The sequence below is a fragment of the Martes martes genome, assembly GCF_963455335.1.
Source record: "Martes martes genome assembly, chromosome: 7".
In the NCBI taxonomy this organism is placed as follows: domain Eukaryota; kingdom Metazoa; phylum Chordata; class Mammalia; order Carnivora; family Mustelidae; genus Martes; species Martes martes.
In genome coordinates, this window is record NC_137894.1 from 3,909,874 (window position 1) to 3,926,139 (window position 16,266).

Here is a 16,266-nt window from a genome sequence, read left to right on the forward strand (position 1 = left end):
CCCGTCGCAACCCCGCCCCGGAGCCCGGGAACGTCCACTCTTGCCTCACCTTTTCCACCTTTGGACCTGCTCCCGTAGGAAGAGTGTTCCTCACCTGAGCGAGCTACCCTCTTAGCGGCCTGCGCTGAACTGCGAGCCTCTTGGGAACGGGGACGGGCCTGGGCGCTGTGAGTCCCCGAGGGTTCCTGCGCCCGAGGACCGTGCAGACTTGGACACCAAATGTTAAATGAAACGTAGGAGTTACTGGCTGAGGGCCTCGAAGCGCCGGCCAGTGGGTAGCAGCCACACATTTGCCGTTCCCGAGTGAGAAGGCTTTCGTGGGGTGTCAGCTGTGTGCAGGTCCGGGGGCGCACACCGAGGTCTCTCGGTCTTCAAAGCGTCCCAGCTCCCAGACCGCGTGCGTGCGTGCGGTGCGTTCCTGCTCTTCTTTTTACAGCCGCGGAGACGGAGACCCGGCAATGCACCGTGTCCCAACAGACACACGAAGGCTGATAAGACCACCTGGCCCCCCAGGACCTGTTGGAGGAAATGGGGAAATCTCATTTGCACGTGGCGATGGGATGTGGCTTGGAGGGAATAAGACAGCCCGGTCTGCGTCCGAGAAAGGCGCGGTGCGCGCCGGGGCGCGCGGGGAAGCCGTGCAGGTGGGCTTCCTCCTGGGAGTGCCCTGGGAGGGCTCGGGGGTGGGCTCCGGGGAAGGCAGGTGCGGGGAGAGGCCCTGGAAGCCGCGAGGAGGAGCCCTTCTCTGAGGCTCCTGAGGGTTTAGATTCAGGAACCGGGGAAAGAGCTTTTGAAGGCTTGGAGATGGGAAATCCGGACGTCAGATTCGCCCTTGCTGTCTTACCCAAAGGAAGCAACCAGAAACCAGGGCCTGCCTGGAGCCATGGTTAGGGCATCTCTCCCCGCGGAAGATGAGCCCAGGGTATCTAGAAACTTCTGTGGAATGTAGCTTGAAGTCTGAAGTTGCTTGTCTGAGCCCCCCCACCCTGACCCCTGTGGAGCCGTGGACTCAGAACTGCTGCTCTCGGCAGTCCTCTCGGAGAGAACCTGTTAGATGAAGGGATTTACTTTTCCTCAAACCATTTTTTAATATATTAACTTAGCTAATGTGATTTACTGATAATTTTTTAAGTCTGTATTGGTATCTTTTTTGTATATTCTTTACAGTATGTCTTTTTACTGTATTTGTTTTATGTTATTTTATCCTTTCTAGTAGTCTTTCTAATTTATTTACTTTATCAAAATGACACTAGCAGGGACACCTGAGTGGCTCAGTCAGTTAAGCTCTGCCTTCAGCTCTGGTCATGATGTCAGGGTCCTGGGACAGGTGGGAGTCCTTGCTCAGCAGGGAGCCTGATTCTGCTTGCCACTCCCCCTGCTTGTGCTTTCTATCTCTCTGACAAATAAAAAATAAAATCTTTTTACAAAAATGACACTAGCAGGCTTTCAAATTATAAAAGTAATTTCTAGGGGCGCCTGGGTGGCTCAGTGGGTTGAAGCCTCTGCCTTCGGCTCGGGTCATGATCCCAGCGTCCTGGGATCGAGCCCCTCGGGCTCTCTGCTCAGCGGGGAGCCTGCTTCCTCCCTTCTCTCTCTGCCTGCCTCTCTGCCTACTTGTGATCTGTCAAATAAATAAATAAAATCTTAAAAAAAAAAGTCATTTCTATTTTTGTGTGAGGGAAGGTGTTTGTACATTCTTAGAAAAAAATAAGGGCAGGTACCCACCAAACCTAATAATTGTTGCCAGCATACATGCCTGCTTTATTTTCACTCTACGGTTCTTCTGTAATATTGCCCTTTTTCTAAGCCAAATATCATATCTTATTTTTCAGTAAAAATATTTTTAAAAATTAATAAAATGTGTATATATAATTGTTATTAAAATAGGTATAAGATATAAAGAAAAAAAAATAAACTAACTCAAAAGAGTTAAACCTTGCTCTCATTTTGAGTGTACTATTATATACAATATCATATATTATTATATATCTATAGTATATATTATACTATGTAGTATATATTTGTTATTTGTAGTATGTTTATATATCTCTATCATATATCTACATATCATCTAATATATTTATGATTATGCTGTCATGAGATTTTATTTACACCCTTTTTCTACTTACAGATATATTGTGGGTATTTTCCACCTACAATATAGGCACCTACATGATTATTCATACTTGCCAATGTTGAGTTGACCGTATAGTGATTTAACAAATTCTGTATTGTCAGACATGGGTGAATCTCAATTTTCGGCAAGCATACATAAAGTGGTGGTGAACATTCTTGTGCATACATCTTTGCATAACTTTTTTCTTTAATTTTTTTTTACTTTTGATATTTTATTGTGCTTCTAGTATTTTTATGTTATAGATACCTGGCAGTAATGATATCTTTCAAATGACATTTTGACTGAGATTTTAAAAAGCAACAGATGTAAAATTCTGAGATCCAATCACCATAAGCAGACTTTTCAAGGAAGCTGTCCAGAACCCCGTTCATGCTCTCAGGAGGGAAACTGGTGAAGCAGTTTCTCTGGGGAACACTGTAGGTGGGCTACGGGGAGGGCTGGAAGTCCCGTCCTCTACCCCTACACCCAGTGAGGGATCTTCAAAGGGACACTTTAGGAAGCTTGGTGTATCTTTCTGCAGGTGGCCTGAGGTGAGCAAATTGGCTGCTTTGATGGCAGAGTCCGAGGAAGTGGCAGATTGGGTCCGACTGCCTCCCAGAGTTTGCAGGGACCAAGGATGGGCCTGCCTTCCAAGATCCAGATGTGAGCCAGCGGGAAGACAGAGTCAGCAAGGAATCATCAGATCCTGCCTAAGAGAGCCAACTGCACAGGTAAGGAAACCTCATTCGAGAGATCTTGGAAGTGGTCCACCAGGGCCTATAAGGGGAATGCGAGGGACCCCCTGGATAGAGGGGTTCTCAGCCTGGTTGTGTGAGCTCGAAGGAAGGGTCTCCGTGATGGGAAACTCCAGAGATGTAAAAAGCTCCCCAGGAGAGAGGGGGGAGACAAAGAGGAAAGGAGGGCGCACAATAGGGAGCTCTAAGCGCCTGCCCGCCCAGAGAGCCTGAAGCTAGCACCCGCTGCGGCCCCAGCTCCGTTAGAGGCCGCCTCACCGTCTCGGCGCTTCCGCCCTGGTGTTCCAGCAGCAGCTCAGGCAGGAGGTGTGAGGAGAAGAGGCCAACCTCATTCCTCCTTTCCCAGGGCAGACTTCCAGCTCAAGAGGCCCAGACTGCGTAGGGGAGAAGACTTTGATACTGGCTAAGCGAAGTTTGACTTTTGCGTTAGTATTCTGGACGGTACGCTCCGTTACTGAATGGAGACTGTGCCTTCAAATAACCCTAGGACTGAATGTCACCTAAGAGGGAGCAGAAAGTCACGGGTCTGCCGGGTTGCTCGTTTGTTTGTTTGTTTGTTTGTTTTTTACTGGAGAGGGGAATGATTTCCACTGTGAGTACATGTGAAAGGAATGGTGGAAGAAAAAAAAAGTGACATTGCGTTTGATTCCCTTCAGAGCCGTACTTGTTCAAAACACTTCGGGAAAAGTCCATCAGGCCAGGTGGAAGCCACCTGGCTTGAGGACTCTCAGAGGCCCTTCCTCCCTCTCTGCATGGCTCGCAGCTGCCCCCCTGCCCTCTGCACACGACCAGCCGTCCAAGCAGCTCAGGGGAGCTACAGACCTCACATCCTCCCAGTAAATGAAGGAACTCAGGGGACAGCATGTGACCCCTCCTGGTGACACTTGAGTGCTAAGAAGTGCAAGACAGCCGCTGCGGGTCTATATTTGGGCTCTCACACACAACTGTTGCTATTTGCAGTGGGAGCTGGCTCATGTTACCGTCACCTGTCACCTTCCATGCCCCAGTTACAGCCCTTGCTGTAAGCCAGGCAGGGGCAGGCTGCGGGGCTCGAACAGGTGACCTGGAGGGAAATCCTTCTCCAGACGCCTTGGAGGTCAAAGAAGAACCCGTGGACCCTGAAATCAGCAGGCAAGTTTCTGGGTGATCTTATTCTTCTCATGCAAAGGGTATTACTAGGAAGTCAGTTACTTAATGGCGCGATGTTAACGTAATATTGTTCCTTTAGGCAAAGAGGTATCATCTTAAATTGCGGATGTGTAAATGGCAGTCAGCAGTGGGAATGTTTTCTGTGCCCTCCTGGAGCATGGGCTCGCCTCGACTGAATGCAGTGTTGGTATGGGGTGTGAAAGCCTCTGCGGCTGCCGATTCCTGCGGTGTGCCCTTAAAGTATTTTTAGTGCAGGAGTCCATTTGCTAGAACAGTTTGGAACCTTGTGTAGTGTTCTCCTCCGGCAGGCTGATAAACACATTTTATTTTAATCGGCATGTGCGTCCTGACAAATCATAATTTCATATTTTGATGGAAATACAGGAAAACCGAATGACAATCATTTTCACCTGTTACACATACCCCTCTCCCCACAGAAAGTTTTCGGGTTTGGACTCTGCCTGTGAGAGCTGATTTGAACTATTCGTGTCACTGTACAGCCAACGCTTGATAGCAAGTTTCCTTAGCTGTGGCTCGAGAATTGCAAAGGGCTACCTGGGTGAGCTTCTGAAATTACAGGCAAAATTCTGTTGGTGCCCTAGGGGCTCACTTTTAGGGAGAGAATTCACAGCTTTCAATAGATTCCCAGAGGCGCTCATGCCTGACAGAAGGTTAAAAATCATTTTTACGGGGGGACGGGGCTTTTCTAATTAATGCACTGGGACACACCTCCCATATAAGACTTCAGCAAAAGCCTTTTTTGTTGTTTTGTTTTTTACTGCAGCCCTATGGCCTAGAGTAGAAGCTATCTAGCTATTATATTTTTTATAGGCTGTGACCTATTTATTTCTCTAAGGCTCAGTTTCATCACTTACAAAATGACGAATCCTTTTTTTTTTTTAAGATTTTATTTATTTATTTGACAGAGAGATCACAAGAAGGCGGGGGGGGGGGAAGCAGGCTCCCTGCTGAGCAGGGAGCCCGATGTGGGGCTCGATCCCAGGACCCCGAGATCATGATCTGAGCCAAATGCAGAGGCTTAACCCACTGAGCCACCCAGGCGCCCCTAAAATGACAAACTCTTGTTAATTGTCCTTTCTCCCCCAATTCTGAACGTTTTGGTAAGGCACTGAAGGAGTCCAGACGCTGAGGAGGAAAGGGCACGGCCGCTCTGCGGGGGTGTTGCAAACCTCGCATCTCAGTGCTGAGCACCCAGACCAGTTTGTTTGTCTGTCCAAAGGGGAAACGCAGGCCTGGAAGAATCTGCTCGTTAGGTTTGTTCTTGATGTTTCCCAGCCTTCTCGATTGTGTAACAGTTGGATTTGGTGTTTCACTCTCCAGTTTACGGTTGAAAGAATTTGTCAGCATGGTTTATTGGTGATACAGAATTCTGGTTTTCTCCCTTTCGGTAGCACGCAGAAGTGTGTTCTTTTTAGCAGGCTGCTCTGGGGTCTGGAGGTGATACGCTTTCGTGGAGAGCTGGGTCCGGGGCCAGCTCTTTACCTGCTGTCCGAGGGCCCCTCCGTCCCTAGAGTTCCACACCTCTGCCCGGGCCCCCCAGAAGCTCTTGCTGTGAGGACCGGTGACCTCCCAGCCGGCCTCTGGGCCTGGATGTGAGGCTCTTCTGCTCTGTTGCCTGCTCCCGACGTCAGTTGTTTTCAGGGGAAAGAATGACCCCACAGCGGCCACGGGTGTCTCCTCCTCGCGATGGCCACTGTGAGTCTTCACGTTCTGAGCCTGGACCTCACCCTTCATGAGCGCCCCAGAGGGAGAGGCTGAGGTCCAGACAGTGGCTCTAGCAGCCACCCCCACACTCATGACAGCACCGGACGTGGCCTGAGGACTCACGTTGAGCCACGTGCTGTGCTAAGCATTTTACACAATGTTCTATTATTGCACCCAAAAGAATTTCACATACATCATGTTATTTCATCTAAATGTTAACTTCGTGAGGCAGGAACGAGCAAAAAGCCCATCATGTGGGCCCATGAAAGTAAGGCCCAGAGAGGTGGTTTTTCCCAAGGCTACAGCACTAAGAAGTAGCTGAAACCAAAGGCAAACAGAGCTTTCTAATCCAGAGGGCAGAGCCTCAGTGGTGAAGGGTGTCATGGGGGGCGGTTATCTGGAGATTGAGTTGACAGACCCGGAATCAGCACTATTCAGGCATCAGTCACATGGGTGATGTCAAGGATGAGCTCCCGGCTCTGGTTTGGGTGCCGAGGGGAGGGGGTGTTGTGTTATGTGTCAGTGGATGTTAGGAACGCGGTGGCCCTCTTGAGGGTGTGATACGCGTCGGCCGTGGTGGAGGGGCAGTGAGGTGGGGAAGGGTGGGCCGCTGTCAGCAGGAAGAGCAGCCCCGGCCAAGACCTCAGGTGAGACTTGGCGTGGGACAGAGAGCCCTGGGCTCCGTCAGAATGAACAGTGGTGTCCGCTGGAGAAGGTGAGGCTGTTTGGCGGGGGTGGTGCTAGGGCAGAAGGGGTGCCCGGTGTCCACAGGAGTTGATGGAGACTTGCCAGTCATGGAGCCCTCAGAATGCAGGGCCTGTGGCCGGCAGACGGTAGAGACAAGATGGTTTCAAGAAATCTCTGCCTGCGAGGTGTCAGTCAGGTGTGGCCCTGGGCGCTGGGGCCGTATTCGCTTATTTAATCCTGGCAACGAGTCCTCTTCACTTTCAGATGAAGAAGCTGGCTCGGGGCCACTGAGACAGGTGGTCAAGGTCATATAGTGGTCAAGGTCATGCAGTGAGACTGTCTCTGACCCCGGAAGCCAGACTTTTCCTTGCGCCTGCAGAGCCGTCCCCGCCTTTGAGCGCTTCCCCTTCTGGGAGCTGGGCTGGGCCTTCACTGGTTCCGTGTCTGCGCTGGTGAGGCTGCGGGTCAGACCCCCCAGACCTCGGTGTCCTGCAACAGCAACAGACGTCCCCCATGTTTCCGCCGCTTTGCTGAGACACACTTGACGTCCGACACTGGGCGGGTGTAAGGGCTACCCTGGGATGGTGTGACACATGGCTACACTGTGAGACGGTGACCCCGACAAGGTCGTTCACCGTAGCGTCCCTCACGTCACATCATTACCTTCTATGGCCTGTGCTGAGAACACTGAGTGTACAGTGCGGTCTCGTTCACCACCGTCGCCGCACTGACCACTTACTCATCTTGTCGCTGTCGGTCTGTACCCCTCGACCAGCATCTCCCCGTGTGCCCCCTCGCCAGCCCCTCAGCCACCGTTCCAGCCTCTGTTCCCGTGAGCTCGGCTTGCTCGGGTTCCGCGTCCGTGAGGGAGACCATACAGCCTCGGCCCTTCTCTGCTGACTCGTCTCCCTTAGCGTAATGCCCTCCAAGTCCACCAGGTTGTTGGAAATGGAAGGACTTCCTTCCTCCTTTCTTTCTTTTTTTTCTAAAGATTTTATTTCTTTACTGAGGGAGAGAGAATGATAGAGCGGGAGCATGAGAAGTGAGATATCAGAGGGAGAAGCAGACTCCCCGATGAGCCCAATGCGGGCCTCGATCCGGGACTCCGGGATCATGACCTGAGCCGAAGGCAGTCGCCTAACCAACTGAGCCACCCAAGCGCCCCAGGACTTCCTTCTTTCTTACGGCTGAGTAATATTCCGTGATTTACCTTCTTTATCCATCCATTTGTTGATGGACACTTCAGTTGTTTCTACGTCTTGGCTACTGTGAATAACGCCCTAATGACCATAGGAGTAAAGATCTCCCTTTGAGATCCTGATTTCATTTCGCTCACACATATGGTAGTTCTGTTCTTAATTTTTTGAAGAATTTCCATACTATTTTCCATAACAGCTGTTACCAATTTGCATTTCCAACAGTGAACAAGGGTTCCCTTTTCCCACATCCTCACCAATGCTCTTTATCTCCCGTCTTTTGGGGCTGACATTCTTTTTTTTTTTTTTAAGATTTTATTTATTTATTTAACAGACAGAGAGGCAGGCAGAGAGAGAGGGAGAAGCAGGCTCCCTGCTGAGCAGAGAGCCTGAGGTAGGGCTTGATCCCAGGACCCTGGGATCATGACCTGAGCTGAAGGCAGAGACTTTAACCCACTGTGCCACACAGGCACCCCCGGGACTGCCATTCTAACAGGTGTGAGGTGCTATGTTATTGTGGGTTTTGAGGGGTTTTGTTTTGTTTTTTGTTTGTTTTTAGGTAAGCTCCATGCTGGGCTTCAAGTCCCAACATGGGACTTGAACTCACGACCCTGAGATCAAAACCTGAGCTGAGGGGCACCTGGGTAGCTCAGTGGGTTGGGCCTCTGCCTTCAGCTCAGGTCATGATCTCAGGGTCCTGGGATCAAGCCCCACATCCAGCTCTCTGCTCAGCAGGGAGCCTGCTTCCCCGTCTCTCTCTGCCTGCCTCTCTGCCTACTTATGATCTCTGTCTGTAAAATTAAAAAAAACAACAAAAACCTGAGCTGAGATCAAGAGTCGAATGCTTAACTGACTGAGTGACCCAGGCATCCCCTCACTGTGGTTTTGACTTGCATTTCCCTGACAATGAGTGATGTTGAGTGTCTTTTCATGTGTCTGTTGGCCATGTGGATGTCAGAAAAGTGTTTAGTTATGTCTTCTGTCCATTTTTAATCAGGTTATTGGGGGTTTTTTGCTATTGAGTTGTACAAGTTCCTTACATATTTTGGATATCAACTATCATGTAAATAGTTTGCAAATATTTTCTCCTAGTTGCCTTTTCATTTGTTGATTGTTGATTTCTTTTGCAGTGGAGTTATTTTTAGTTCAATGGTCTCCCACATGTTTATTTTTGCTCTCATGGCTTGTGTTTTTGGTGTCACATCCAGAGCGTTGTTGCCAAGACCGATGTCAAGGACCTTTTCCCTTGTTTTCTTCTAGGAGTTTTATGGTTTCATATCTTACATTTAAGGCTTTAATCTACATCTTGAGTTAATTTGGGGAAGTGGTATAAAAGAGGGGCCTGGTTTTATTTTTTTGCGTGTGATTATCCAGTTTTCCCAGCACTATGTCATGAAGAGACCGTCCTTTCCCACAACAGGGTCGTTCTGATTAGCTAGTGGCCACACTTGCAGGAGAGCAAAGGCAGCACTCAGAGCTCCGTAGGACGGAAGGCTTTGACTGTGTTGTTGACCAGTAAGGGATATGGGGGTCATAGGCTGGATCAGGATAGGGGAGAAGGCAAAGTGGCATTTCCCCAGCTGGGTGGCCCCTTTGGCCTTGGGAACCATGGAAGAGAGACATGAGCTGAGGTGGGGGTGTAGCACGTGTACTCAGGAGTGTCTTGCAATCCTTTGGGTCTGGTATGTGTGTGGGGCTGTAGAGGGAAGGCTTCTTGGTCCATCTCAATGCTGGTTTTGCTGGGATGCAGACCCATCGTAGGGAGCTGTGTGCTACTTCACCTGAAGCTACGCTTCCCCATCCCTAAAACAAGCTACGTTGTGACGAGGTGCCAGGACGGCCCCAGCCAGAGTCTAATGGTGGGCAGGGCTCTTACAAGTAACCCCAAAGAACATCCAGACTCTGGGATCTTCATAAATCACAGGTGCTAGGGAGACCCCAAAGCTGCTTGCTTTGTGATGCTGCTTCTGGGAGCAACCTTTATTCATCCCCTCCTCCACCCCGGGCATCGACCAGGTCCCCATGGACCTGCTGGTGGACCAGGACACGGTGGAGCTGGTACCTCGAGCCTCAGTCCTGCGTGGTCATGGCCATGGTACTCAGCCACGCCACACATTACTGATTCTCACCACTGTCATCCATGTAGAGTTTCAGAGCCTTCAAGAATGGGACCGAAGTGTTTCTGAACCCTGATGTGATGTGCCCTGTCTTAGAGTCTGGGGAGTAAAGTTTCCTTATGGATCCAGACCCCATAAGCCAGTTGCATGCATGGTATGTGGCGGGCAGGGCATTGTCTCTGTCACTCCTGGCTGCTGGGAGTCTGCCGCTCTGGCTGGTGCTGTCGGAGGAGGTGAAACGAGAGCATCCTGTGCGGACTTCAGAGCGGGGCAGGGAAAAGGCAAGAGTCCCAGGGACTCCCCTTGGAGCTCGGCAGAGCCCGAGTCGTCCATTCCCACTGTCCCCCCACGCTCAGAGAAGGCCAGTCAGCGGCTGTGTTTTGTCTTGCCGTCAGCACAAGCTGAGGTGAGCCCATGGGGATGTGTGAGGGACCCCCAAGGAGGGTTATTGCCCCAATTAAGTTGGAAGAGTGACATTTGGGACAGAGCCCAGATGAAGAGAGGTGGCTGGGGGCTTCCCCAGGTTAAGGGTAGAGCGGGTCTCCATCCCTGGAATCCAGAATCTACTATGAATCTTCCCGAAGTAAGGCCAGATGGGGGACGGGGGTCAGTCCTCTGTGCTCCTAACTGCCCCCCCCCTTAGCCTTTCCCTGTGCTCATAGGACAGAACTGGGGGGCGGGGGTCAGGCAGCAAGAGGAGCCTGGCAGCGAGCTCCAAGAGTGAGAAGGGAGGGCTGGGCCACGAGGGCAAAGGGTCCTCCCTGACCAGCCCTGAACATGGGCCAAGTTCTTTTCCCTGACAGCAGAGGTGGGACAGCTGGGTGATCCTTGGCCTCTGCAGATAGAGCAGACGAAAAGATACGAAACCGAAGGCCTGTAGCAGAAATGTGCAGAAATGCTCAGGACCCAATCAGTGGCGTTAAAGGCAGAGCGCAGAGAAAGCGGGTTCTCCAAAAGGGTGCCAAGTCCCTGGGAGTTCAGGCATCTGCCGGCGTGGCCTGTGGGGGTGATCACAGGCTCGTGGCTCGGGAGATAGCGTGTGTGTTGTCACGTCCCACGTCAGAGTGGAGAAAATGAGAGGCAATGAGCTCCATCCGGCGGTGTCAGATGTGGGAGAATGAGAATGTTCAGGAAGGCTGCGGCTTCTCTAAACTTCTGCCTGTGCTTGGAGCAGAGGTCAGGGCCGGAGACAAGGATTTGGGCCGCTGGCAGAGAGGGGGCCGTGAAGCCATGAGAGTGGACGGGATCACCTGGGGCAGGTGGAGAGGGAGGAGGGGAGCAGGAGTGGAAGCCTGGGAAGGCCGGGGTGAGGAGCAGCCCAGTGGGGGACCGTCCCAAGAGCAGACGGCAGGCTGAGCGGGGTCAGCGGGATCAAAAGTCACAGAACAGCCAGCAGAGCATGGGCCAGTGTCCGTGGATTTCACAATTAGGCCAGCAGAAAACGCTGTATTTTTAAAAAGACAATCAAAACCAGAGAAAATGGAAAGAAACATGAATGGCATTTTTTGCATAGCTTTGGGGTAGTTATTGAAAGGATAGTCTATCAGCAGCGAGGAGTCGCTCACTGCAGAAGGACCAGTACTGTGGGTTAGGGAGGCACTGCCCCTGACTGCTAGGGGTTAGACAGACAGCTGCCTGCTGGCTCTGATCCCACAGTGGAAACTAAGGCGGGGGGCTGTTTGGATCATAATAGGGGAGTGATAAACTGGGTCTTTCAATTTATTTTTATTTTGTTATTTTCCTCCAAAATGTATTGCATATGTACCATGTTGGAATGGTTTAGTAATAGTAGTTTTCAATTTTTACTTTTTTAAAGATTTTCTTTATTTATTTGAGAGAGAGAGAGTACAGGTAGGGGGAAAGGCAGAGGGAGAAGGACAAGCAGACTCCCCACTGAGCAGGGAGGCTGATGATACGTGGCTCAATCCCAGGACCCCAGGATCATGACCTGAACTGAAGGCAGTTGCTTTAACTGACTAAGCTTCCCAGGTGCCCCAGTAATAGTGGGTTTTTTAAAAAAGCATTAGGTTTACCACAATTTATTGTTAAAGGGGGTATTAGGAACTGGATTGTGGGGTTGCTTACACAACTTGAGAAATTTACTAAAAACTGTCGAATCATGCACTTAAAACAGGTGAATTTATGGTATGTAAATTATATTTCAACAAAGTTATTTTCAAAATAGATTAGTGAGTAAGCTAAGCAGTTCACAGAATTCCTGGTTTTATGTAGGAATGTGTTTTTGATAAAGACTTGTGCAGGCTAATTAGAATGGTAGAACAGTTCAGTGGGTAGAAATTTTAGTCAGTTTTGGACATCAACTGCGCCTGTTGTGACTTGTACAATTAAATGAAAAAAAAAATAATAACCAAAAAGGTCATTCTAAGGGGCGCCTGGGTGGATCAGTCAATTGGATGACTGACTCTTGATCTCAGCTTAGGTCATGATCTCGGGGTTCTGGAATCAAGCCCTGCGTTGGGCTCTGCACGCAGTGGGGAGTCTGCTTGAGATTCTCTCCCTCCCCTTCTCCCCCTGCCCCTCCCCCTGCTTGTGCATGCTCTCTCTCTCTAATAAATAAATAAATCTTTAAAACAAAAGGTCATCCTTTTTTGTGTATGGATTAGTGGTCTTCAATTTTTTTGGGCTCATGACCTCCCTAAGAACCTTTATATTATCTAAAAATTTTTATCAAGTTTAAATAACCTTGTATTAAGTGACAGTTTCTCAGACATGATACCAGAAATTCAAGCTAAAAGAAAAAAAATAGATAAATTGGACTACATCCAAATTAAAAACTTCTGTGCTTCTAAAGGACACCTTCAAGAAAGTGAAAAGATAATTTACAGAGTGAGAGAAAATATTTGCAAATCAAACATCTGATAAAGGACTTATATCCAGAATAAAGAACTCTGACAATTCAACAATAAATAGGGGCGCCTAGGTGGCTCAGTCAGTTAAACATCTGCCTGCAGCTGAGATCGTGATCCAGGGTCCTGGGATCGAGACCTGAGTCAGCTCCCTGCTCAACAGGGAGCCTGCTTCTCCCTCTCTGTCTGGCCATTCCCCTGAGTGTGCTCGTGTTCTCTCTCAAGTAAATTTAAAAAAACAAACAAACAAAAAACTCAACAATAAATGGACAGATAACCCAATTTGAAAATGGATGTATTAAAGTTCTCCAGAGAAACTGAACCCACTAAGGGGGAGTGGGGTACGTGAATGGGTATAAAGAATATGAGAGAGACACGTATTTTAAGGAATGAGCTCATGCAGTTATGGACGCTGGCAAGTGAAAAACTTGCAGGGTGGGTCAGCCTTCGGGAGACCTAGGCGGGAGCCAGCACTGCAGTTCAAGTCTAAGGCCACGTGCTGGTAGAATTCCTTCTTGCTTAAGGCAGAGCCACCTTTGTTCTGTTCAGCTCTACGACTGATTGGAAGGACCCAGTGACGTTACAGAGGGCAATCCGATCTACCCCAAGTCCACCAACTTAAAAATCAATCTCATCCAGATGACCCCCTCACAGAAACATTCGAAATAATATTTGACTAAATATTTGAACACCATGGCCCAGCCAAGTGGACCCATAAAATTAACCATCACAATGGATAAAGGATTTGCATGAACATTTCTTCGAAGTTAACATACAAATGCCAATAAGCGCACCAAAAGATGTCCTGCATCATTATCCATATGCAAAATGCAAATCAAAACCACAATGAGCTGTCACTTCACATCGACTAGGATGGCTCCAGTCAGAAAGCTGGACAATAACAAGTATTGCATGGGGCCTGGAGAAATTAGAGCCCTCCTACTCAACTAGTGGGAAAGCAAAATGGTGCAGCCACTTTAGAAGAGAGTTTGGCAGTTGCTCACAAGGTTAAATGTAATTACCACATGGCCCAGCGATTTCACTCATCAGAGTACACCCAAGAGAAATGAGGACATATGTCCACACAGAAACTTGTACATGAACATTCACAGCCGGATTGTTCATAACAGTCAAAAAGTGGAAACAACCCGGGTATCCATCAGTTGGATACGTTATCTGTAACATAAATGAAATATGTTATATTCCTACACTGGAATATTATTTGGCTGTAAAAAGGAGATGTCATACCACATGGATGAACCTTGAAAATATTATGTTCAATGGCAAAAGTGCTGGGGGAGTGACTGCCAATGAGTATGTGGTTTTGGGAGGTGATGAGTGTTCTGGAATTGGATATCAGTGATGAGCCCATAACTCTACATTTATTAAAATATTAAATTGTACGCTTTTTTAAAAGAAGATTTCTTTATTTGGGGGAGGGAGCACGCAAGTTGGGGGAGGGGCAGAGGGAGAGAATCTTCAAGCAGACTCCCTACTGAGCACGGAGCCCAATGTGGGGGCTCGATCTCATGACCCTGAGATCATAACCTGAGCCAAAAGCAAGAGTCTGACTTAACCAATTGAGCCATCCAGGCATCTCTAAATTGTACACTTTAAAAGTGGAACCTTATGGTGTGTAAATTATATCTTAAGCCATTATTTTTAAAAGTATGGATAGTTTTAAAAGATGTATTTTCTAAATAAAACTATAAAACTATTTTATAACTCTTAAATTTATTTAATGGACTCTTAAATACTACTGCAGTTTGCTGCCCTTCATCAAGTGTGCTAAAAAATGCAACAAAAGCTCTTACGGGGCACCTGGTGGCTCCATTGGTTGAGCATCCAACTCTTGGTTCAGCTCAGGTCGTGATCCTAGGGTTGTGAGGTTGAGTCTCGTGCCGGGCTCTACGCTCAGCATCGAATCTGCTTAGGATTCTCTCTCCCTCTCTCTCTTCCCCTCCCACTCATTCCACTCTCTCTCTCTCTCAAATACATAAATCTTAAAAAACAAACAAACAGCAAACCTCTTTTAGGGGCACCTGGGTGGCTCAGTCAGTTAAGTGTCTGCCTTCAGCTCAGGTCGTGATCCCAGGGTCCTGGGATCAAGCCCTGCATCGGGCTCCCTGCTCAGCAGAGAGCCTGCTTCTCCCTCTCCCTCTGCCTGCCTCTCTGCCTACTTGTGTGCTCTCTCACTCTCTCTCTCTCTCAAAGAAATAAGTAAATAAATCTTTAAAAAAAAAACTTTTATAACATTAGAAATTTTACCTTCTTCTTTTTTTCTTCTTGAGCTTCTGTTTACATTTAACTTTTCAGAAGAGAAGTTTCAGAGTTTTGTCCTAATGTATTGTTTTTTTATATCTAGAAAGTCTTTTATTGATCATCTATGAGACTTCTCTACAAAAAAAATACATGCATGGGATTTAATTTTTTTTATTTTCCTGGAACCATAAGGCTCTAAATGGTAACCTCTTTTTTCTTCTGGATTAATTTATCAATACAATTTGTAGGCACATATGAGCAAAACAACATACGTTACTAATTTTGACAAATATTAAACAAAACAAACGTGAAATGGAAATGCATCTCTTGGTGAGCTGGGTAGGGCTTTTTTTTTTTTTAAAGTTAATTCACATTTTCATGTATGAATTATTGCATGCAATTACAAATTATATTATTATAGCACTATCATTCAACTCTTTGAACTCTTTCCGAAATGTATGCTAAAAATTACATAGTCATCTATTATGAAAAATCATTTTTAGTCATATGTCAGCTGACACTTGATTAGATCCTCCTTCAGTTTTGTTGAAAGCAAAAATTTGGAAACCACTTAGCTTACAAAAGAATGTTTCTTTTCCTCCCCTTAGCTGCTCTCCTGACCCACGCAAACTGTGCAGGATGATAAATAGTTATTATTTGTTTTGGAGCAAATAATACACTGTTCCTTCTCTCCACCTGGCCATCCCCTCCTGCTACCATTCCTTCCCACTCCTTTTGTCTCATTCCGGTTCCTACAAGGAGTAGCATTTACACCATCGATCTTCAGACTACAACATCTGTGCATAAAGACTTTCCAAGGGATCTGTGGATGGGGATAATTTTAACAGTATTAGATTCCAGATGCTTAACATAATACTTAATCTTCCCCAGAGCTGCTCTCTCCTGAAATGAGCCAGCAGTTGAGGCTTCATGCAGGTTCTGTGTTCACAATATCCCTTCCTCTCTTTGCTGCAAAAGTAAAACTGCACCCTCTCACTTCTGAATATTACATTGCCCTGTAAGATTTCATGGCCTTGGAATTTAAAAACCTCTAGTGGGGGGGCATCTGGGTGACTCAGTTGGTCTAGTGTTCAACTTTTGGTTTTGGCTTAGGTCCTGATCTCAGGGTCCTGGGGTCGAGCCCCCATGAGCCTGCTTGGATTCTCTCTCTCCCTCTGCCCCTCCTCCAACTCATGGGTTTTCTCTCTCTCTCTCTCTCTCTCTCTCTCTCTCATAAATAGATAAATCTTTAAAAACATAAAATAAGTAATAACCTCCAGACTGAGTGGAAGGACAATTTGAAGTATTGATATCAGTGTTACTAGAGATGAAGAGGAGCATTTTATAACAATAAAAGGGGTCAATCCATCAAGAATATATGGCAATTATAAA

At 47.7% G+C, this 16,266-nt stretch overlaps 1 protein-coding gene across 1 annotated transcript in view; it reads left to right on the forward strand.

Annotated features, from left to right (window-relative positions):
* The first annotated feature begins 62 nt into the window (after positions 1–62).
* The window catches only part of FSD2 (fibronectin type III and SPRY domain containing 2), a 45,432-nt gene continuing 29,228 nt past the window's right edge, over positions 63–16,266 (forward strand). Inside the window, exons 1-3 of the mRNA XM_080808382.1 lie at positions 63–644; positions 2,658–2,847; positions 3,832–4,002. Of these exons, the coding sequence (XP_080664508.1) occupies positions 3,845–4,002 (158 nt within the window). The 5' untranslated portion in view covers positions 63–644; positions 2,658–2,847; positions 3,832–3,844. The remainder of the gene's footprint in view (positions 645–2,657; positions 2,848–3,831; positions 4,003–16,266) is intronic.